Source organism: Nanorana parkeri, unplaced genomic scaffold (genome assembly GCF_000935625.1).
Source record: "Nanorana parkeri isolate BGI_ZX_2015 unplaced genomic scaffold, ASM93562v1 scaffold52, whole genome shotgun sequence".
Taxonomy (NCBI): Eukaryota; Metazoa; Chordata; class Amphibia; order Anura; family Dicroglossidae; genus Nanorana; species Nanorana parkeri.
The window spans coordinates 2,675,530-2,699,439 of record NW_017306320.1 but is presented as its reverse complement, the minus strand read 5'-3'; the positions used below and the strand labels follow the sequence as shown (position 1 = coordinate 2,699,439).

General features: G+C 41.0%; 1 protein-coding gene across 1 annotated transcript in view; it reads left to right on the top strand.

Annotated features, from left to right (window-relative positions):
• The first annotated feature begins 2,260 nt into the window (after positions 1-2,260).
• The window catches only part of LAMC2 (laminin subunit gamma 2), a 35,898-nt gene continuing 14,248 nt past the window's right edge, over positions 2,261-23,910 (top strand). The window contains exons 1-11 of the mRNA XM_018575217.1: positions 2,261-2,439; positions 7,015-7,212; positions 8,975-9,092; positions 10,643-10,744; positions 12,226-12,362; positions 14,771-14,899; positions 15,966-16,155; positions 16,816-16,928; positions 17,930-18,148; positions 18,237-18,419; positions 21,751-21,996. Of these exons, the coding sequence (XP_018430719.1) occupies positions 2,355-2,439; positions 7,015-7,212; positions 8,975-9,092; positions 10,643-10,744; positions 12,226-12,362; positions 14,771-14,899; positions 15,966-16,155; positions 16,816-16,928; positions 17,930-18,148; positions 18,237-18,419; positions 21,751-21,996 (1,720 nt within the window). The 5' untranslated portion in view covers positions 2,261-2,354. The remainder of the gene's footprint in view (positions 2,440-7,014; positions 7,213-8,974; positions 9,093-10,642; positions 10,745-12,225; positions 12,363-14,770; positions 14,900-15,965; positions 16,156-16,815; positions 16,929-17,929; positions 18,149-18,236; positions 18,420-21,750; positions 21,997-23,910) is intronic.

The window sequence follows — 23,910 nt, the reverse complement described above, 5'->3', positions numbered from 1 at the left end:
TACGACAGGCTGAGTCTAGCAGGGAAAGTACATTCTATTTCGTAACTGTCTCCCATTTGCTGTTGACTTGTTTATTTTGTGTTACCTGGGGCGAATCAGTCTGCGCAGAGAAGGCGTGTCTGACCACAGCCCAGTCTCCCTGCCCTGCAGACATGTTCTGTGGCTCAGGCAGGCGTCATTCTCTGACCTCTGCGCCAATCATTACCTGAGGTGTCTGATTCACAACAGGCTTCCTGTCTGTAACCCACACAGCTCCATCACTCACAAATGTATCTTGACTAATAGAGCAATCAGATTACTGCTTGAAACAGCTACAATTCTATTCTGAGTTCCTAGAGAGCGGCAAATGTTAGTTAAAGACAACATCCCAGTGTAAAGCTTAGCTCCAGGTATAAATATACCCTGCCTGGCCAAAAAAAAGTCACCACCTGGATTTCGGGCACTGTTATGATCTGGGGTTGCTTCGGTTTGTCAGGTCTAGGTTCAGCAACGTTATGTCCCCAAAAAATAAGGTCAGCTGCCTACCTGAATATATTGAATGACCAGGTTTTTCCATCAATAGTTTTTTTTCTTCCCTGATGGCACATTGGGTATATTCCAAGATGACAATGCCGGGATTCACCGGGCTCAGATTGTGAAAGAGTGGTTCAGGGAGCATGAGACATCATTTTCACACATGGATTGGCCACCACAGAGTCCAGACCTTAACCCCATTGAGAATCTTTGGCATGTGCTGGAGAAGTCTTTACACAGTGGTCCGACTCTCCCATCATCACTTCAAGATCTTGGTGAAAAATTAATGCAACTTTGGACAGAAATAAATGTTGTGTCATTGCATAAGCTTATTAAAACGATGCCATGGTGAATGCGTGCCATAATCAAAGCTAAAGGCGGTCCAACGAAATAGTGTGTCACTTTTTTTTGGCCACGCAGTGTATATAATTACATTGATCCAGCTTGGCCCAATGTAAGTATACTTATCATACATGCCTCCCAAATGTCCCACATTTGGAACTAAATCCCTCTGTCCCTCATTCCTCCTCAGTTGTTCCTCATTTTAGCCTGATGTATAGATATCTATGAAAAGTTTCTATTTACCTACCAAAAGTGTTACTCAGCACTTTTTCTTATCTCTTAATTATCTTGTTAGTTAATTTGGTAAGCCAGTGATAGTGAAAAAAAACAATTCTGGGTTTAACCAATCATTTCTGGTATTCTTAATGGTCCACGTAACCTTGGGACTTGGCGGGGCTGTGTCTGTTGCCTAAATACATTGAGGGAAATGTATAAAAACTGGAGCAGACAGAATATGAAGCAGTTGTCCATGGCAGCACATCAACTTATTAGTTTGTTCAGTTAAGCTTTGAAAATGACAGATAAAAGCAATTGGTTGCCATGGACAAAAAAAAAGTCACACGCGCTAAGATTTTGTTGGACCTTATTTATTTTGGCACAGATCAATTGTGGCACTTTTTCTATAAACGTATACAATATTTATTTCCGCCCAGAGTTGCATTTCTTTTTTTCCTGTGCCATCAGGAAAGAAAAAACTATTGATGGCAAAACTCGGTCATTCAGTATATTCAGGTAGGCTGATTTTGCGGGTGCGCGCAATTTTAAAGCATGACATGTTTGGTGTCTATTTACCCGACGTGACCGCGCTTTTTATATTTTACCAAAAATATGGGTAATAAATGGGTGTGGTTACTGAGGGTGTGGCCACTGAGGGGTGTGGTCACTGAGGGGCGCTGTAAAGCTTTCTCGCACAGGGCGCCTAAAGGCCTAAGGCCGGCCCTGGGCAGCTGGCCTAATTTTTGGGGGGACATAACGTTGCTGAACCTAGGCCTATTATCCAATGGAAGGCTCTGACCTATTTGCATAGCTAAGTCCAGGTGGTGACTTTTTTGGGGCTGGACAGTGTAATATGAGTTCTGCTACAATAAGAAATGTTCAACATTTTGGCATTCAGCTTATACACAAGTGTCACGAAGTCCAAAGCCGACATCTTGAGCTTTTAGTACTGTAATAAAACTATGAAATACATTTTGCCTATGGATCCAGAGTTTTGGGACACCCTGTACATAGTGCTCTGCCCAAACAAGAACTCTGTGGCAAAGCTACGTAGTCTATATGTGCAAGGATCTTGCATTAGTATGTGAGAAAGAGGGAAGGGTTGGGCTGTTATTCAGAGGGTGAGTCACAACAGAGGATCTTTGTGTCTGCAATGAGTCAGGTTACAGAAAACTCATAAAATACACCTGAGGGAGCCTTACACAGACAGACAACGAGAGTGCAGAGAGGGAGCTCCAGGTATTCAACAATCCAACCACATCACAGGACCATCTCCTTTAATTATGACACTGTTATGTAGGACCTGGTGTCCGCTGCTGCTTACCTGGCTGTGTGCACTGACAGTCGTTTCAGGATCATCCATAGATGGTAAGATTTGTGATTTTTTATTTCAGGGTTCTATTCAATTCTACTAAATTCCTGCGAGTTAACATTAGAACATTTTCTTAATTTTTAATGCAACCAATGTACAGTATATATTGTTTAGAAGTAACCTCATTATGACACTAGTTACTGTATCTAAATTGTCATATTTATTCCTATTATTGGCACTGAGTAAAATCATGACATTTTTTTATACAAGGTGCAATTAATTGGGATCATTTCCATTACATTAAACTTGCCATGAGAAAAACACTGAAGCCAAGAACTGACCTTTCCATGTCAAAATGCTAGTTGTCAGGCTGTCATGCTGACCCTCTTGCTTAGATACTTTGGGGCACTGATCCAGAACAAGGATACAGATATGGAATTCTCATTTTGCACTAAACCTACTAATCTGTGTACTTGTTCTAGGTAAGTGCTGAATCTAGGCAGATCGACATAACAGCCAGGCAAACAGCAATTTTAGAAGGAATGGTAAGTGGCAGTATTTTTCTTAAGATAGGTTTAACTTGCTAAGTATGAGTTAGGAGGTGTGTTTCCAGTGACAACTTTTGCATTGATGGTAAAGGGTATGTGGTGGTGGACGTTTTATGAAAGGATTTGCTGTAGCTATTGCCATGTATTAGAAACAGTTGCCACATTTATTCCAATGTGATGATCATAACTAGGAAGATACCATGACAATAAGTTTGGATAACTCCCTATTTTGAGTGCAATTGATAAATACCCATGCTGGCCACCTTCACAACTCTTACTGAAGTTATTGATTGGGCCTGGAATGCCGAGTCTGGAATTTGTCAGAAGGTATGGCATGCCCAAAAGTATTTGTGGGCTGCTGTGAACTCATGTGGGCTGCTCAGCCTGGCAGACCCTGTTTTAATAAATGAGCAAAAGAAGCAGCAACTTATAAACTCCCTCTGCTGTATAATGGTGCTATTTTGTGTGCTTTGTAGTGGTGATACCCATTTAATATTTGTTGTTAAACTTTCATCTGCCCCATCACTTGCAGAAATCACCCAGTACGGGGCACTCAGTTCTTAATCCGCTTCCGTTGTGTGATATTCTCCTTGTCTATGGCCACGGGGCAAAACACAGATCATGTGTTTTAGGGGAAATAATGATCTCCATATTGTATATTTTCAGCAGATTATCATTGCTTTCCCTCCCTCCCATTAACGATAACGTTAATGTGATTATCTAAAACAAATGGCAGATGAATTGCGTCTGCATGTCTGTCCACATTGAATGAATGGCCAGCTTTACTGTATATTTGTGCTTTCAATGACTTCACATTTTCAAGTGAGACTTGACTTTATTTCCTTGGATATAACATTAGCTTTTATGTGTGGATATGGCTATATTGCTCTGCTTTTAACCAACCTGTCCAGTAACTAGAACTAGGAATCTTAGAAAGAGTTATAGGAAGTAGCTGATCATTTTGTAATCTTGAAGGGTCAGTCAAAGAAATAACTGACATAATGCTGGAAAACAAATTAAACAGCAGTGGGAATTATCGTGTAATAACTGACACATTTCTGTCACTTCAAAGTCTTTTATATAAAGTGTCAGTATTCTTTTCCAGTTACAGTTTATAGGATCATATTTGAATGCTTTATGTCTATGGACTGGCGCTTTCCAAACAGTACCTTTTGTATTCTGTTAAAATAGAGTGTGTTAGCATAAGGTATATTTTAGTACTAGTGGAAACTGTTTGCACATGCATCTGAAAGTGCTGTTATCACCTCAATTATATGATGATTCATAACCATTAATCCATTTAATACATGTTTAGGAAATGTGCTAAGGCACATTAACCTCGCTATATGCTACAGACTATATGAGGAGAATATGGAAAGAACCACTGAAGGAGCACTGATAAATGACTTAGCATTTTCCCATTTACATCTAAAAGTAAAAATATCAGCTTGTGGTAGCTGATATTAGCTTATTCGGTGTTGGCTTATTTAAGTAGGTGCTGCAAATAGCAGGGTTAATGTGTAAACACAGAAATAGCTGCTAATCAGTCTTTAGTGGAAGCAGATCAGTGGACGATGGCTATTAATTGGTTGCCATAGATCATTGTTCAGGATTCTATCACGCTGATTGTACATGTCGACATAATATGGATCAGGTCCTGGCATGCTCCTCAAAAATAGGCTAAAGCAAAGGTTGTGTGTTCTCTCTGCTCAATTGCACAACAAGACTAACGCAGCCAAAAGTATGTATGTTAATGCACTAATGGTAAGAAAGGATTGTTTAGCATATCATGCTCCCATGTCCCTTCTAAATCCTATGGCTAACTTATTATAATATCCAAACGAATGTTGCTAGGGATAGACAGGCGTTAGCTTTACCACATACCTTTTCATTGATCATATCTAAAAAATAACAACTTTTGAGGATCAGCACAAATTATCCCACTCATATTACAATATATTGCCAGGGTTTTCATTTTAAAGGAGTTGTTAGTTGGCTCTGTTAGTTCCCCATGGTCCCTGTGTGTGTTGTAAAGTAGCCACCGCTCCAAACTCGCTCCCATGATGAACTACAATCTCATATATTATGTTACTAATATCATATGTATTGAGATTGTAGTCCATCACGGGAGCGATCTTGAATCGATGGCTACTTTACAACACACAGGGACCATGAGGAACAAAAGTAGCCCCCTACAGAAGGAAGGACAGTGTCAACACCAATTCAGAGATGATTTGAGGATCTACTTATTTGATACACAAATAAGATACATTTTTGTTAATAGTTAAGGTACATGAATGCATTTTTAAAATGTAACTCCCGAGTTTAATGTCACTTTAACACAGCACACATTAATATCCAACATAACATACGTTAATGCAATGCCGCGAGCCGTAAAAGGTGTAAATTTGTCCTTACACATAATGCAGGTATCTGTTTCAAATAATATGACAATGGTAAAAGTGCTGCAAACGTAAAGCATATCTGAAGCCAAAACTTGTAAATAACGGTTATGATGGAGACGGGGGTATTTAAAACCCCTGTCAACTTTATATTTTACGGTTTGTATTCCACACACAGGAATGAAAACCCAATGAGAGTTCTCTATACTATCTGAAATGAAAAAAAAAAAGGTTTTGGCTTTTGATATACTTTTACTACAGCTTTGGAGCAACACAGTCCTTGTGGCACTGACATTAGTACAAATGTGGCAATACATATCAAACAATGTGATCAGGATTGGACAATGGAGAAGCCCTCTAGTGGGTCCAAGGCTCAAAATATCCAATGATACCTGTAGTGGAAATCACTGCAAGCCCTCTTTTCTGCAGCTTCTGTTATTCTGACACACAAAATTACTACCCTTTACGTATATGAATTCATCAGGAGAATTTAATCACTTGTGTCTACAAGGGTGGGACTGGCTATTATATGAGCAGAACTGCTCCTATTGGATCACGTCTAATGGGACTGGAATGTTATCATGTTTCAGCTTGAGTTTTACCTCTGCTCAATTACCTCAGTGACTGATTTCCTAATGGTTGCTCGTTCCTTCTAAAATTAAGATCTGCAGTGAAAAAAACCAGCCCTGATTTATCAAGCTGCATCATCAGTTAAGAAGAACTAAATAGTGCTTAAGGCATGCTAAAGTGACATGTGATAACATTAGTTGAGAGGTCATGTTACCATGTTTTAAGCACCATTTAGCACTTTTTAAGTTATATTGCAGTTTGATGTATATAGACTATGGAGGCTGCCATTGATGACCTCTCCATCATATAATGCTTTCTCTCTGTTTTTCATGCTGACCCAGAGGATTCTTTTTTTCCCTAAGCACTGCAAGTAACATATATGGAGATTAGTGTGCCCTGACTTCACTTCGATTTTCTGGTCTGTATGCATGTTCTGGGTCAGGGACTCAAAAAGTATTGAACACTGAGACAGACAGAAAATTTACATTTGCAGTTCAGTAATGGTAGCCATGTATTATAGGTTATCTGTTCAAACAACAATTATGTTCACTAACACATTGCAACCAGACAGATGATAAATAACTGAAATTTAATTGGTTGCCTTAGATAACTTATCTAATTATTGTACGTTTTATATGATTATATGCAGGCAAACCGCAACGCGCCATAGCCTATACTAGATTATGAATGTTCTGACGCGACACAGCATGTCTCAAATTTATTTCAAATTATGTTCCTTTGTGAAAGTTACTGTTTACTGTGTACTCAGAGATAGTCACCAAAAATTAAGTACTGGATTGCATATATTACAAGAAGCCTCTAGCTGTGCTTTTCCAAACAATGCTATACATCTTAATATGTATATGTTTGCTAACACTCTAACACACAGTTATATTGCATTTCCCTATAAGAAGCAAATGTCTCCATTTAAGCCATCAGAAATACCCTGGAGCCAATGTGCCACTGTTTGGGAAGAAATGATGATGGCTGTGGATGACTGCACATTGAACATCACCTTTGCTCTTTTCACTGCTGTATAAAACAATAGTGTAAATGTTTAAATTTTAATCATCATAAACTATACATTGTTTTCCTTTTGTCTTTTTTTTAGTCCATTTTTCAGTCTGCAACTGTAATGGGCGATCCCAGCGCTGTGTGTTCGATACAGATTTGCAGACCCAGACAGGTTCTGGGTTCCGCTGTCTAGACTGTACTGGAGGAACAGATGGACCCAACTGTGAGCGTTGCAAGGATGGGTATTATCCACAGCCTGGAGGAACCTGTGCACCCTGTCAATGCCATATTAGAGGTATGTATTCATTAGAACTATGAATGTTAATGTCTATGGAAGGAGGATGGAAGAGTGACCAGACACAGCAAAAACTGGACAGATGTCACAGCAAGGTAGAGCAATTGGCTGACAAAATATCCCAATCTTACAATAGGCTTATCATCTCCCAAAAAATGTTTGCCTGTGGATCGTACATGGGCCTGGAGTGTGACCCAGGAAGGAGAATAGGGTCTCTCTAATGGAAAGTTTTGTCTCCTTATTTACTTTCCAACGTTCACATTAGCTCTATGAAACTAATAGTGGTATTTTCCACACTTCGTAATTCACATACTAGTGAATCACTACAAAAAAAGACATGCAGTAGAATCTTCTAACTCCTGGTACCCAATCACAAACCAGATTTAATTGTTCTGATTATTATTTTCTTTATGCTTTGCATTAAGTTTCTAAAGACACATAAATACCTTAATAGACACGAACATTAACAGTTGTCTGCTTTATTATTATTAATGTCTACTTCTACCAGATTAGGAATAAAAGATATTCTGTACAATGCTTCGCTGTATATTTATAGCAAGTTTTTACTGCGTATTATAGTTTATAATGCTCTATTTTATAGAGATATGGTTTCAATAAAGGTGTACCAAACATTCATGCTGATTTTCCAGCCACTACATTTTTATTTTGATGATTCTCAGTGTATGTATAGCCACGCTTTTCTTTTCCTTCTTTAGTTTTAGTTTTGGATAGAGTAGGGAAGGATGAAATCCCCTGGGAATGTATTTATTTGTCATAATGAAGATTTATCTTTACATCCTGCCTGATAAAAGCAAAAGGAAGTCGAGGGGAAATCTTTCCAAAGATACTCTGTCAAGCAGTTCCCAACACACGTTTCTCCATTTGAACGTTTTTTCTCTATTCTTGTTTTGGTGTCAACTCAAAATGTTGGATTTTTCTTCATCATTAGTCCAGCTGATAATGGATACTACAAAAAAAAAAAAAGAGGACAAATCTTCCCAAAGACACACATAGCAGAGTTGCTAACTCTTCCCTTCCAATATGTCTGTCTTGATTTCCCTTCACTTCCCGCAGAAGCTACAAGAAGTGAGAAGAAATCTCTCTAAAGTGAGGGGAATTCCCCTCTTAGACAGTTGTCACCAGAACAGCTGTCCCCATTGCAATTTGCCCCTTACCTCTGGTTCTGATGCCAACTCTAACATTTAGGATTTCCCATCACTTTCTGTCTCAGTGATGGAGGTCTCCAAAACAAATAGAGAGAATACCTAACAGAGACACTGACAGCAATAAGTTCTAATTTTTCCCTTTTCTATCCAAAACTACAAAGACCTTTTGGCTATACATTTATACATGCATTTTAATGCATGGAAGCTAACATTCCTTATATTGTAACAAATATGCCACACTCATTATAAAGGATCTAACTTGGGCTGAAATCATTGACTTCAGATGCATTTTATCTAGATGTGAGCAATGCTACAGCAGCCACATGTTGCCATCTGATTGTACAATCCATATACACTCTCCTTTAGATATAAAGATTCTGTAGGCCGAGGCCCTATCTAAACAATTTGTTGAGTTAACATTTAATCAAGTATACCCTCTCTCTTGTTGGCAAATCTAAAGCAGTGTCCAATCAGTTAGTTACTTGCGTGGACAAATTTACTTCTGTTCTCACCACTCTAATGAATACTTACCCTACTGAGAATGAGAGCAGACCTGACAATGATTTGATTATAACTTTTATTTTTGTCCCTGACAGGCTCTCTCAATACCCAGTGTGATAACGTTGGACGGTGTAGCTGTAAGCTTGGGGTGATGGGTGAGAAGTGTGACCGGTGTCAGCCTGGTTTTAATTCGCTCAGTGACAGTGGATGCAGGTAAGCTGGCAGTATATTACATGTGGTTAGATACCTCAGGTCAGGTTTTTGTTTTTTCTATAAACCTAAATCAGCAACTTTTGTTCTATTATTACTAGGTTTTTTCCATGCAACCCCACTACGTACCACCTAAATTCTAACTAATGGTTCTGGGACAATGGATACACTTAGGTTACTCTGTGACCTGGTAATTGCCTCCACTAACAGTCCTAGATTATATTTGTATTCAATAACAACAGAACTCTCTTCAGCATCTTCATGAGTATATGATGCTATAGCTCTTAAAGGACCAATAGCTCTAAAAGATGGCCATACACCAGTAGAATTTTGTTAGAGAATTTTTGGAACTTTCATTTGATTTTGTAATTGTTAGTGGGGTGAGAATCATGAAACCATATCACCTTTCTCCTGTTTGTTGGACTGAGGTGGGATGATGAAGGTCCATATGCTGTGGAAGAATTGGAAGTGGTTGTAAAAAACTGCTTACAAACAGCAAACACATCTTCTGTCCCAACTAGGAGGACCATAGATGGGCAGCTATCAACACAGGATTTGCTCTTTCAGATAAACTGCTTGTGTATGAGCATTCTAAGAGGGGAATTCATTTAACAGTTACAGTGCATTAATGTAGTTTTAGGAGAATGCTAACAGTTTGCTGAGATTTGCCAGCTTACCTTTACCATACTAGCAGGGAACTGTCTGAAGACAGTGATGAATTGTTAGGTAATTATATATCATTATTAAATTGCAAATCTCCCAAAATGCAGCATAGAAGTACTGTTTTTTCAGGAATTCTTGAATTTACTTCAGGTATCTCCTGTTCTGGTTCCTAAACATTTTGTAAAAAATTAATTCTCCTAAGAGCTTATCAATTTCTTGGTACTTTTTCTGTTTCAATTACTTCATCTTTAGTTTTAATCATTTAATAGTTACATACATGAGCATACATTACAGGGATGAGCATTATTAATATTATACAGGATTTATATAGCGCCAACAGTTTGCGCAGCGCTTTACAATGTAAGGAAGACATTACAAGTACAATACAATTCAAGACAAGATGGTAAGGAGGGCCCTGCCTTTGAGGGCTTACAATCTAAAAGGGAGGGTCAAGTGATACATGAGGAGGTAGCTGTGTGCGGATGAATTGTTTGAGCATAAGATAAGGTATGAAAACATTAGAAAGCACTTCAGGTAGCAGCATAAACACGTTTCAATTATAAACAGGAGGCCCAACAGCAGGCATGGTTAGGGTGCTGCTTAATAGTAGAAAATATGTCTCGGTGGGCCACTGCAGTTTACAAAAGGACAAGCTGGGAGTGCAAAAAAGGTGGGTGGTGCTGGAACCTGTTTTTTTTTTCTTTCTCAGCTTATATGCCTTTTAAGAAGACACTTTTATTTCCTTGTACTTGCCTATAAATTTCTGAATGAAAATCTGTCAGTGTGTGTCAATATTTTAATTAACAAGAAAAAGATCTGATCCATATCAGTGCAGGTTAACTATGAGACATCTCCATATAAATGAATTCCCTGTTTCTCTCTCTGTTTAGGCGCCAAGGCTGCTATTGTGACCCAGCAGGCAGCAGCCGAAGCTGTGACCAGGATGGCAAATGTGTTTGTAAATTCAATGTCACTGGAGAGAGCTGTGACCGGTATGTCGAACTTTACAGACTTCTGTACTTATCTGAGATAACACAAAAACTTAATGTGAGGGGAATATTGATTGATGGAATTGGAGAGAATGACATATGAAAACAGCATGGTATGACCTAATGGGGGCTACATTACAGGAAACAGTTAAAAATATATAACCACAGGACAAAAATAAATGTATATATTTATATCATATAATATAAATATAAGTTATAGCTTAAGCTGGACCCACATCACAATCGTATGGTACAATTTATGAAGTACAACATCATAAAACAACTGCTTACAGGAAGAGATTGTAAAACATGTCTCCAGCTTTACAATTTGCTAAGATGTAATAAAAAGTTTATGAACACATTAAACCTTTTGTGAGTCCACCCACGCACATATAGACTTCTGACTATTCTGTCTGAACTTAATAGATAGTGCACTCAGATTGTAACCTTCATGGCCAGCTACTGATGCTATAAATGGGTAGGAATTTGAGGAGCATATTATATGATAGCTAAAACTTATAATATTATTATAAGATATGGAACAACGATGTATGGCAGCGTACTCTTGCATAGAAATTACAAAAGATCTCACTGCTCCAATCTAATCTATGGTTCAACATAAACAAATTCAATCCATACATGGCCGCACTCCACAGGTCTTGACAAATATCTCCCAACTTTATTGTATTCCAAAGATGTGTATACACCAACTCAAGCTCCCCAGCACAACCGAAACCCTCTTACACGTTTCACCGATAAGGCTTAGTCATAGAGGTAAAGTTCCTATAGACCAGATATATACTGAAACACACCTCCCCACAGGTGTGAAGTTGATTGCACCTTGTCCACAGGTTAGCCATATAATGGCCAACTCCAAATATAAAAAGATGCGAGTCGTTCCTGTTTCCTAAATGGAGGTACACTTGCAGTTATTATTTTCCTTGGAATTAGGTATTCAGTGTACTTGGAGAAATGGCAAATACTACAGTAGACAAGAATAATGAAGACTCAGACTTTATCCATCAGGTTTACAAATTGGTGGTGAGCCAGTCTAAGCTAACAAAAATGTCCTTAAGCTGGCCATGCACCTATAGATGATCTGCAGACTTTCAATGGTCAGATGGAAAAAGTGCAACAGAAATCTGCAGTTAAACTATAGGTGTATAGCCAGCATAATGCCCTTCTGCCTAAAGCACTGCACTATATGCATTTCTTATGGTTTAAATCAGCAGTTGTTTAGCCAGACAGGAACTGAGCATATGCACAGTCCCTGCTACAAGCAACGTCTATTAGAGGTTAGAGCAATATGTAGCTTCCAAGCCAATTCCATGGACCTCTGATACAGAAGAAACTGGAAGAGACTCCGCATGTGCGGGACAGCAAGTTATTGTGGAATTTATAATACACTTTGCCAGGTAAACTTACTCATTTATACATTTCTCCAGTTCATGTGTGTAAATCTATTGTGTTGGTGTCTCCTCCAGATGTAAGCCTGGGTATTATGACCTTCAAGCTGGCCGATCAGAAGGATGTTTGCAGTGTTTCTGTTATGGCCACTCATCCAATTGCCACAGCTCCACTGATTACAGCATGCACAAGATCACATCTGACTTTGAGAAAGGTAGGTTAACACTATAAATGCCAGTATACCTATATGTAGTAAGAGATTGCTGCACAGATTTAGCAAAGCTGTGCAACAGTCTCACTGTGTGTGTGCAAAACATACCCTAATGTGACTTGAAAACAATCAGATATCCTTATATATGACCAATAAACTCCAAATGTCATTATAAATAGCTGTATATATATATTGCCTCAGTATGAGCTGCTGTAAGTATTGGCAATACAGTCTTCAAGAAGTAAATAAGTCACAAAAGAACTAAGATATTTACCAATGCTACACTATAGGCACTTAATCATATGACCTCTGTTCCCTAAACTTGTAATTTTAGCCAGTCTCAACTCTAATCCTTCTCTTCAGTAGAGGTCACATGACCAAGTGTCTTCCAAAATGTGAGCAGGACTGAAAGGAGCATTTAGCTGTATTTTCACCTTGAAAAGTAAAGGCTCCTCCCTTCTATTCTCCTTTATTCATCCAGCCCAACAAAACTGAAAAGATAGCTTTAAAGTAAATCTGTTGTCCATTGCAAATATTAAATGTCCTGCCTAAGATCAGGTAACACCATGTTTCTACTATTACTTTTATTTAAGCAAACCTGAATTTTCTTTAGTTAACATTTGGATATGAGTCCACTTTAGGCCTGCCCTTGGGCATCTAAAGAGTATTGGTTGATATAAGCTTTTTGCAATTAATGATTTTCCTTGTTCAAAATATGAATGATTAAACACAAGGACTGAAGGGGTGCCATGTTGCCAAGTGTCTGATCATAGACTTGTATACCCTGCTATAGTCACAGATGTGTGCAAATACTGAGGCAGTGTTGCTAAGTTCTAAAAACTGATGATGAAAGTTGAAGAAGTGGAGATATTACCAACAGCGACCAATCACTTGATTATTCCTCTATAAAATGAAAAATGAAAGTGGACTACTACAGTCTTAACTAAGCAGTCATAGTGCAACTCAGCATGGGTTTCACATATATTGTTCTATACCATTGTGAGATTACTCTGTGGGAGCCCCCGGTATGCATCACTATACCATTGTGAGCCTCCAGTGCATTATATATGTCATTGCTGTGTGAACTTCCTCTAAAGCATGTTATGTCAGGAAGTGAGTTTCCTATTTACCCCACTGATTTAGTGTAAGCTGCTTAGGACATGTTAGTCTCAGTGGGGGGCTTTCCATTTTTGTTTGTTGACTCCATCTTACTAGCTCATCAGAACTGCACATGTTTGAAGACTATTATAATTTAGTCACCCTGTCACCCTTTAAATATATGTCTTTAAAAGGCACCCCAGTCTAAAATATAGTGGATAGTAAGGGGGGACCCCACACAAAAACACAAAAGAGCGGGGTTCCTCCCTTCACTCCAAAGTCCTCCTTTCCAATTAGGATGCCACATTCACATCAGACCCCTGCTCCCCTCCCTTTACACATTAGAATCCTTTTGTACATCAATAGCCCCCCTTGGATTAGAAGCCCTCTTCACATCAGAAGTGCCCTTTCACATCAGAGCCTTCCCCCCTTTATATCTGAGCCCCTTTAATATCAGAGCCCCTCCTTTCATATCAGATGCCTCCTTTCACATTATAGTCCCCCTTCACATCCAAAGCCCCCTTCACATCACGACCACCATCACAAAATTTTAAGGCACCCCTGAGGAAGTCAGGAGGCACCCCAGTGTGTCACAGCACCCTGATTGGGAAAGGTTGTGCTAGAAAATGTGACTACTCCCTGAAATTCAGTTACCTAGCCCCTGCCCTCTTTGTACATCATAGCCCTTTTATCTTCTGGCGGTGTCTAATTACCCTTCCCTTTACCTCCCTACATAACCTTTTATGTAGCAGCTGGGGGAGGAGAGAAGAGGAATGTTATAGAGTGTCACTTGAGTGACTGCTCTGAGTCTGCTGGGGCTGCTGACATCACATCCAAGATGGCGGATCCCAGAGCAGTCTCTGGGCTTTTGGATGTCTACACAAGGGAGATTTTTATAGGTAAATAATATGCATAAAATATAGTAAATGCACATCTAAACTCATGGGAAGATTTTTGCTGAAATTATTGGTTTGCTGACAGCGTCTCTTTGAGGTCTCCAGTTATTCTGATGTAAATCATAATAACCATCTTCTCCTTAGTCTCTCCCAAACCTATAATGGCTGTCAATGTAAAAACAAACAGGTTGCAGCAAGATGTTGAACCAAGTTCTAATAATCTATGTGAACTTTTTAACATGTATTCTGTAAGGTTTTATCTGTAAGGCGTTTAGTGTGTATGTTAGGTTTAGGAGTCATTTATACCTATCAGCTAGTTCAATACTCTGTAAGTATAATCTCCCTGTCCAGATTTTTTGTTTTCCACAGTTCATCTCTTCTGCCTGTTTGGTGTTATATATCTTATATTTCCTATAGGTGTAGAAGGATGGACAGCAGTCCTGAAAGATGGTTCCCCAGCATCAATCCCCATCCGGATGTCCCGCCACCAGAAAGAGGTGTATCTTGCATCACGACAGCTGGAGCCCCTTTATTTTAATGCCCCAGGTAGGGTATCATTGTCACAGTATTCTGTAAAAAGGAGAACAAATTGCGAGCTTATTTGTGCTAACTGTACATTTTTTCATGTGTTTGCTATTTGTTTTACATTTTGATACATGTTAATTTGTCTCAGGACTTCAGCCTTATCATTAGGTCAGGACCTGATGAAGAAAGAAGAGCTATTAAAAGCTTGTCCTGAGAAATATAAAGTACATGCAGATAAAAAATATCCCTGAGTATTCTACTTGTTCCTTTATATTGTTGCTCCGATGCAGCTACATGTTCTCTACATGGTATCTCATGAATAAATACATTTTGTATCTCGATGCCCAGTTTTCCATTAATTTCCCATGGCAGAGAATCCATTGGATGGGTGGGGGATGTAACCAATAATCTGACTTGGCAATGTCTGCATCTGTAAAGTATATCTAAATCCAAAACTTTTTTCCATTTTGGATTGAATAGGGAATAGTTAAAACCTCCTGTCAGTTTTTCCCATTTATATCCTATTTTAGAGATTTAATCTCACCTCCTGGCCTGTAGATACAACAGGGAGTAAGGTAAGCCTCCTCTTAGACAGTTCCATGGACAGATGTCCATTGGGAAATGTTCTCTCTCTCTCTGTTCTGGTGGCAACTCAAAATGTTTGATTTTCTTATCTCCAGTTCCAAAGACAATGGTCATCAGGGCCCAAAAAGAAGGTGAATCTCCCTAGCGGGGACAAAAACACCAAGTAAAACCCAACAGGAGTTCTAACTCTGACCCACACTATAACAAAAAAAAAGATTTGGCCTTTAGCTATACTTTAATTATCCTATCCCCAAGAGATACACGAAGCCAACATGTTACCAGCCATTAAGGATAAAGTATTAGTTTGGGTGCAGTTGGCCTTTTATTGTGTGAAGCCACTGAAATAACAATAAATGCAGTAAGTATTAGACCTAGTGATCAGGGTGGAACTTTTTTTAGCTGTTGGGCCTTTGTACTTGAGACTATTCTGCTTTACTAGCTGAATAGTAACCAACCTATTTTGGGACATGTGATCCTCAATTTAAGCCTCATCTTCTTACAGGAGCATTCTTAGGGGACCAATCTAATAGCTATGGCCAAGTGCTAACCATCAGCTTCCGTGTGGACCGAGGGCGTCATAGAGCTGGTGTTGAAGATATTGTACTGGAAGGAGGAGGCCTGAAAGTTACTGCTCCTCTTACCTCATCCAAAACTGCCTTGCCCTGCAGATTGCCGCAAATCTACACATTCAGGTGAGCTGACATTAATGCCACAATCACATTGTAATATTCATATTATGTGCTGTTCTATGCACCTTTCAATGCCAACCTGTCGATTCAAGCTCCACTGATTTCTAATCACTTACACTATTAGTCTGCGACTGTGAACATTATTCCACAGGATTCTGGCTTTACAGAGTCAGAGACGCGGCTAGAGTAAGCTGTAAATGAGTGCTAGAAAAGTAGGCCGTATCCTTTCCTGTATACTCGATCCAGGTCACTAACTCAGAAATCATCAGACAAAGCATCCACATGACAGTCAAGGAACTAATATTCTCCAAGGTGGATACTAGCAGTGGCAGACTGCATAGTTCACTCATGACAGGTGCCCTTTAAAGGGTACAAAACACTGCAAAAAATTAGTTCCAAGCATAACACCTTCAGACCAGAAAAAGTCACAGGTGATCTTAGATACAGCATGGACCAGCTTTTGATGGTCATACGCTTCTTGCAATTTTTCCTTCATCGTTCAATGGAAAGAAAGTTCTGGCCATATATATATTATACAGTCTGTGCAATCAGCAAGAAAAAACAACAGTATGTGGCAAATCTTGTTTGTGTTGAAGCTGCAGCATATTATTGCATTTTATATTATTGTTTCCTAATTGTCTCATTGATTTGTTGCTGTAACAGATTGGATGAGATGACTTTCAGCCCTTGGACCCCTCGTATAAGTCACTTAGACTTCCGACGCCTGTTAAGCAATGTGACTGCCCTGCGTATTCGTGCCACCTATGGAGAGTACAGTAAGTAATGAAAACATCTATCCTTAATAAGATATACATGAATGGGTTAGTGTTAAGGACAAATGTCAGTTTTTTAACATCAGTGCTTACATTCCATTCAAACCTATGGGTCAGGTATGACCTGCCTAAAAACAGTGAATGCGAAAAAAACGCTGAGCTTCCCAGCAGTCCATAAAGTGAACCTGTGAATATAGAAGTATGGTAGATACCATTGCTGACATAGTTATTAAAGGTGCAACTTTCAGAGCTGTCATCCCGATCCAGGCTGCATTACCTAGAAAGTTGCTGACCTTCAGCCATCATTTAGCCAGTGAAGCCTAAAAAAATTCGGAATATTTGTCATACATGTTTGTTCTAGACCGGTTACTCACTATGAAGTAAAGCCTGGATCCAGGTGACTCTACACTAAATAAAATAAAAATTATAAATGTTATTAGCTTATTATTGTTGCCTTTGTCCCTGTTGCGGAGATTTCCCCTCACTTGCCCATTTTAAAATGTTCACCAATGCAAGTATTGATGAGGAATCTCTCTAGGCTTAGTGATTGGTCAGCACTGGGGGTCCCCGGTTCAAATCTTGGTATGGACACTATCTGCATGAAGTTTGCATGTTCTCCCTGTGCTTGTGTGGGTTTCCACTGCGTATTCTGGTTCCCACTCTCCAAAGACATACTGGAAGGTTAAATGGCTTGTGTCTAAATTGGCCCTAGTATGCATGTGAGATACAGACCTTAGATTGTAAGCTCCTTGGAGGCAGGGATTGAAGTGAATGTGCATATGTAAAGGCTGCATAACTTGTCAGTGCTATATAAATACCAAATCTATATAGGCTAAGATCAGTAGCCCCTAATATGACTGGTTGGGATCAGTTGTTCCATATTGCTCTTTGCACTGTGTATGTATTAACTATTGTAGAATCTGCTCCATACTGACTTCATTGAGCTCAGTTGGTGCACAGTACTGTTTCAGTTGAGTAATCTCTGTCCTTGTTATGCTTCATAGGCACTGGGTACATCCAAAGCGTTACTCTTGTTTCTGCTCGTCCTGGTCCTGGGGAGCCAGCACCCTGGGTGGAGAAATGTCAATGCCCTGTTGGATATAAAGGCCATTTCTGTGAACAATGCGCCCCAGGATATCGCAGGGAGTCTCCGGCACTGGGACCCTTCAGTCCTTGTGTTGCCTGCAGATGCCAAGGAGGAGGCCTGTGTGACCCAGAAACTGGTGAATATCTTTTCACTTTCTTGTCTGCTCACTATTGTAGTCATGTTCATATCTCTTCCTAATCTTTCATCTCGGAACTTCTCATTAGGTGACTGTTACTCTGGAGATGAGAATCAGAATAATGACTGCGCTGACTGTCCTCATGGGCAGTATAATGATCCTCGTGACCCCCAGAAGTGCCTCCCATGTCCATGCAGTGTTGGAGTTGGTTGCTCGTTGTCTCCAGAGACACAAGAGCCTGTGTGTGACAACTGTCCTGTGGGACTGGGTGGTGAGTAGCAATGCAATACCCAGAAATGTTCTTATTTTGTGTTAATTTTGATTTTTGGTGGGGCTTTAAAAGGTGTTGTACTTTTGTCCAAATTTATTGCAAGAGCTTCGGGGTAATGCTGGGCACACACCTTACAACCATCGCAAGACTTTTGTCTTGCGATGGTTGTAAGGTAATTAAAAAAACGTACGATCTGCCTATCTTGGACAGGCAGATCGTACTTGCGATGATCGCAAGCCCGCCCCGCTGAGGGTTCTCGAACATGTTCCTAAGATAAAAGTCGTGCGACCTTACAATAGCAGAGGTCGCACGCCTTCCACACACCTTGCGATAATCGTACGATCGCGGGATTTCCCTCGATTATCGTACGATTATCGCAAGGTGTGTGGGCACCTTAAAAGCTCGTGCGATCTGCCCATCTTGGACAGGCAGATCGTACTTGCGATCATCGAAAAGCCCGCCCCGCTGAGGGGCAGGCTTACGATGACCGCAATGCTGAATGGACAGTGTGCGTGCGCACACCGGCCCGTTCCGCAGTTGTCGAACCAGCAGGCTAGAAACCTAGCCTGCTGGTTTGACAAAAGACGTGCGACCGTACAGTAAAATCGTACACCTTCCATACACCTTGCGATTATCGTACGATCGCGGGATTTCCCCGCGATTATCGTACGATAATCGCAAGGTGTATGGGCACCTTTAGACAGCAGCAGCACCTACGTGCTATTTCTGGACTCCAGATCAGCAGCACCCAATCAAGTATTGGGTCACTGGATACTTAATTATGCTATTTCTTTTTTTGGCGCATACTGGGGCCCTAACAGTGGCATGTTGATACTCTGCTCCCCATTTACTGGGATTATTCAAAAAGGAACCAATCAGAATGAATCTTTTGTTGAGTGGTCATCTGTAAACTGAAATCTGACTGGCTGCTATAGTTCCCCACTTTGCTCAGTCTTTGCTGTTTGCTCATCACAGCTATACACATTCTGAATTCTCACATCCAACGCCTGGGATTATTTGGTGCTGCCAAATTGTGATCATCCCATATTTTCATGTTTTCACTTGCAGGATTTATTTTCTGGCTTGTTCCACATCTATCCTCTGAATAGAACAATTAGGCTCAGTGGTATGTTCTCACATGGCTTTCCCATCCCCATCCCACCGAATAGAACGATTCCAGACGCAGAATCACAAATTTGCCAAAGGGGCAAAGACGATAATTAGTTTTTATCCTCCAAATGCTTAATATAAAGACAGATTTTGATTGGTTAAGGACTGTAAGTGTTTCCCTGGAGACACCAGTCAGATCAGACTTGCTGTTATTTTTCAATGCAGGTAATAAAGCTGCACTCCGGGATCAGCAAATATGATGTAAATATAAGAGGCATGGGTATTCCTACCTGAATCTTGGTGTGCTTTGTGTATTTCTTCCAGGTCTGTGCAGCAATCCAGTGTGAAATGTTGCTTCTGTGCAGGAGCTTCCTGTAATAACAGGGCCGGATTTCCCACAAGCCCAACCAAGGCCCAGCCTTGGGGCAGCAGGGAGTAGAGGGGCAGCAGGGGTGTGGAATTCCTATGTCCCGCTGCCCAGCGCAATTAAATCCGACCCTATGTAATACAGACCGCTCACTGCTGCTCTCTCTCCTTGTGCAGGTTGGCTGGTCTTGTCTCCGCCCTTTCCTGTAATATTCTGCAGGCAGCCTGCAGTGGGTGGGGCCTGCTGGGTCCCTAATGCAGCTTTGCTATCTGCACAGACCATTGTGCAGCACAGGGATGATGTCACTGCTACTTTTACAGATAATAACTGGGTTTGTAAAGGCATTTGGTGCACACAGAGTGAATTAGTATCCTGTATGACTATTAAGAACTATATTTAAATGAATGTTTTTGTGCTCGGAGTTGAGCTTTAACCTGACTAGTGGCTGTAAATGAATATAGATATTTCTTTAGCTTGCCATAGTCAGTACCAGATTCAAAACACTTTTTTATATTTTAAACAATGACTGTGCATGCACACACGCACAAACGCACGCACACACTTACGCACAGGGAAAGTCTACTCTATACCCTTTTCTTAACTTGAGTTGCAAGTCTGTGTTACAGCACACCCTAGTGAGTGAGATGTGAATTGCACAAAGGAAAATGCTATGAATTACCTAAATGAAACCTGTCGGCTGCCAGGCTTACCCTCTTCTAAAAACGCTAGTTTCCTGACTTTAGTGCTTTCTGAATCACTGATCTGAAATACGTATGCAGCCAGTGAACTCTTAATCTCACACCTCCATACTTGTTCTAAGATCAGTAATCTAATTAAAGCCATTGCATCAGCATGGCAGCCAGGTAGCTAGCATTTTCAGTAGACTGTAGTCAGCAATGAAAACCAGTCATGGGCATAACATGCCATTGCTTATCTCCTTCTGACAATGCTAGTTGACTGGCTGTCAGGCCAATACCAGCCCCTATATTTCTCTCTTGAGATGTTGAAATCAGAACTCCGGGGACATTTTTTCTTAACCCTTGCAGTGGGGCTACTCAAAATTGCTCAATTTGGTCTACCTTCAAAAATAATAAAGTTATAGTCACCCGATCCTTCAAGCTGGCTGGCTCTTAGACAGGCAGCTTCCGCCTCGCTCCCCCTCCACTGCAACGGTCTAAGGTCCTGTGTGGTCATCACATTCTATACACAGCGTATAGGACTTGAGGACACCGAGTGATATACCATCGCTGTAGCGGAGAAGGAGACAGGCTCCAGGGACTAGGAGCAAGACAGCTTGAAGGATCGGGTGAGTATAACTTATATAACGTATTGTTCTTTTTGTACCTAGAGAAAAACGAGCACTTAACCCTTGCAGTTAGGTTGCAGGTAACCCCAGTGTAAGGGTTCAGAATAATTGTCTCCGGAGTTCTGATGTAAAAAGGGCGACTTATGAGAGCTAATTATATAAGAAAATGTAGAAGGCCGGGATCACACCTAGGCATGGTGACACTCGGTTACCGCTCCGGGTGTCACCCAGCCTCGGGACGTCCCTGCACCTAGGCGGCACTGTTTTTGCGCGGTTGTACACGCATTAGCAGCATGCGGTTACTTGCGTGTTTATGCGCGTTGTGCACATTTTGATGCATGTTTTGACTGGCAGTTCATGAAACATTACGGGCAATGGAAGAATGCACGTTTAAATGCGCAAAAACACTTACGATAAGATCTATTAAGAACTTTGCAGTGTGAGGGCCTACCTATATAATACCTTCCATTTATATGCAGTCGGGTGGCCCCTCCCTGCAATGTTATCAGACTATGAACAACCCTTATAACTGTCACCTTTCACACTAGGTCCTCGCTGTGAAATATGTGCTGATGGATATTTCGGAGATCCCCAGGGACAAAATGGACCTCCTAGGCTCTGCAGACCCTGTGCCTGCAATAATAATATCGATCCCACAGTGGAGGGCAGCTGTGACCGCATGACCGGAGAATGCTTGAAATGTCTTCAGAACACAGCCGGGTTCCACTGCGACAGATGCAAGGAAGGCTACTTTGGTAACCCACTGGATCCAAACCCACAACACAAGTGCAGAGGTATTTACATCTGTCCACACTGGACACTGTACATGTAGTGTAGAATTAAGGGGCTACTTCATCCAAAACTGGGATTATGGTTTATGGTTGATGCTGGGGAATCGGCCAATCTTTGAATGATTTATAGCTCCTGACCCTCTTCACAATATCTGCGCTCCAGCACCTGTGTCTGCACATCTACTGTGGCCATTATTTATGTATTACAGGTATTTGTAAAGTGCCGCCAATTTCCACAGCACTTTTACATACTGTACGTTCCCATCAATCCCTGGCCTCAAGGAGCTTACAATCTAAGGTCTCTATCTCACATATACTAAGGGGAAGTTTAGACAGGAGTTGATTAACCTACCAGCATGTCTTTGGAGTGTGGGAGGCAACCTATCCAAGTACAGGGAGAACATGCAAACTAGATACAGATAGTGTTCTGGTCAGCGTTGCAAATGTACAGTAGACTCGATGCTAACCGCTAAGTCACTATGTTACCCATTATCAGGGGTTCTTTCTCTTTCTGCTGGAATTTTAACGTTATACTGTGGACAGTGTAACAGAAAGATCACCCCAAAGCTCCCAGTTTGATATGAACATAATATCACTTTCCCATGGATTGATGCTTTAACTATTTTTGGAATATACAAAATGCTAGGACCAACACCAGTCAACCGGATTTAACTTTGAAATGGTCACTCTCACTTAAAGTGGAAGTATTGTTAAAGTATTGTTAAAGCCCCTATACCAGGGGTAGACAACCTTGGCACACTAGCTGTTGATGAACTGCAAGTCCCATGATGTACTGCAAGACTCTGATAGCCACAGGCATGACTCGCACAGGCAGATACATAATTGGATTAGTAGTCTGGCCACAGCTGGAGTGCCAAGGGTGCCTACCCTGCCCTATACGTTTTTGAAGTTATCATCCCCAGCTCTTCTTCTGACTTTGGTGGGGGTGGCAGGCACTTAGAGTCTTGGAGTACTGTGCCCCCTGCCTGCCTAATGATGTGACTTTTAGGGCGTGTACAAACAGGCAGGGCTCTCAGGAAATAGGCAAAATGAGGGAGTGTTGTTCTGCCTTGGAGCGAAGAGGAAGCTGGGGGCAGTGCTGGAGCTTGGAGAGGGTAAGCACTATTAGGTGGACTATTGGCACTAAAAGGGGGGCCTGATAATAAAACAAAAAATCCTGGGGTTACACTCTATAGGTGATGTTCCAGTTTTGTGTAGTTGCTGGAAACTTGAATGGCATCCTCTTTTTTTTTTAACTTGCCTTAAAGGAGAAGTATGGGGTCAGGGCTTTTCCCCATAGTTCTCCTTAGGGTAACGGGAGGACACAAACTAGCTTCCTCCCGTTACCCTAAGCTACAGCTCGCGGTATACTGAGATGCCACAGCCGGAGCGGATCCCAACATCGACGTCGAGATCCGCCCAGCTGCGTGAGTGACAGCTGGCTCTGCCTATCTAGAGCTGCCAGCTGTACCCGCCCCCTCCCCCGTCCGATCCGCCAGTCAGCGCTGGCGGAGCGGGAAGGGGGGAATCCAGCGGATCGAGAGGTGAGCGAACGACGGTATATGTTCACTCACCTCCCGATCTACTGAGCCGACCTGTCTCATTGTCACAGGTCGGCTAGAACTATGAGGTGAGTGGAAATCACTCATCTCATAAATCTCCTTTAAGAACTCAGGAGGAAATATATCTGCATCATAACTCGCCCAGTTCTATACAATTGCCAAAGCCATAAAAAGACAATTGAATGTACTCCTTTTAATGTATAACTATAAAAAGAGGTGCAGCTAATGGACAATGACACCTTCATTAATCGCATGTGGGAGGGGGCAGAGTCACAGTCTACTGCATGGAGATCTCATCTACCAGGATTTGGTAAAAAATGGCATGAAATTGAACACAGCAATACCCTTCCAAAGC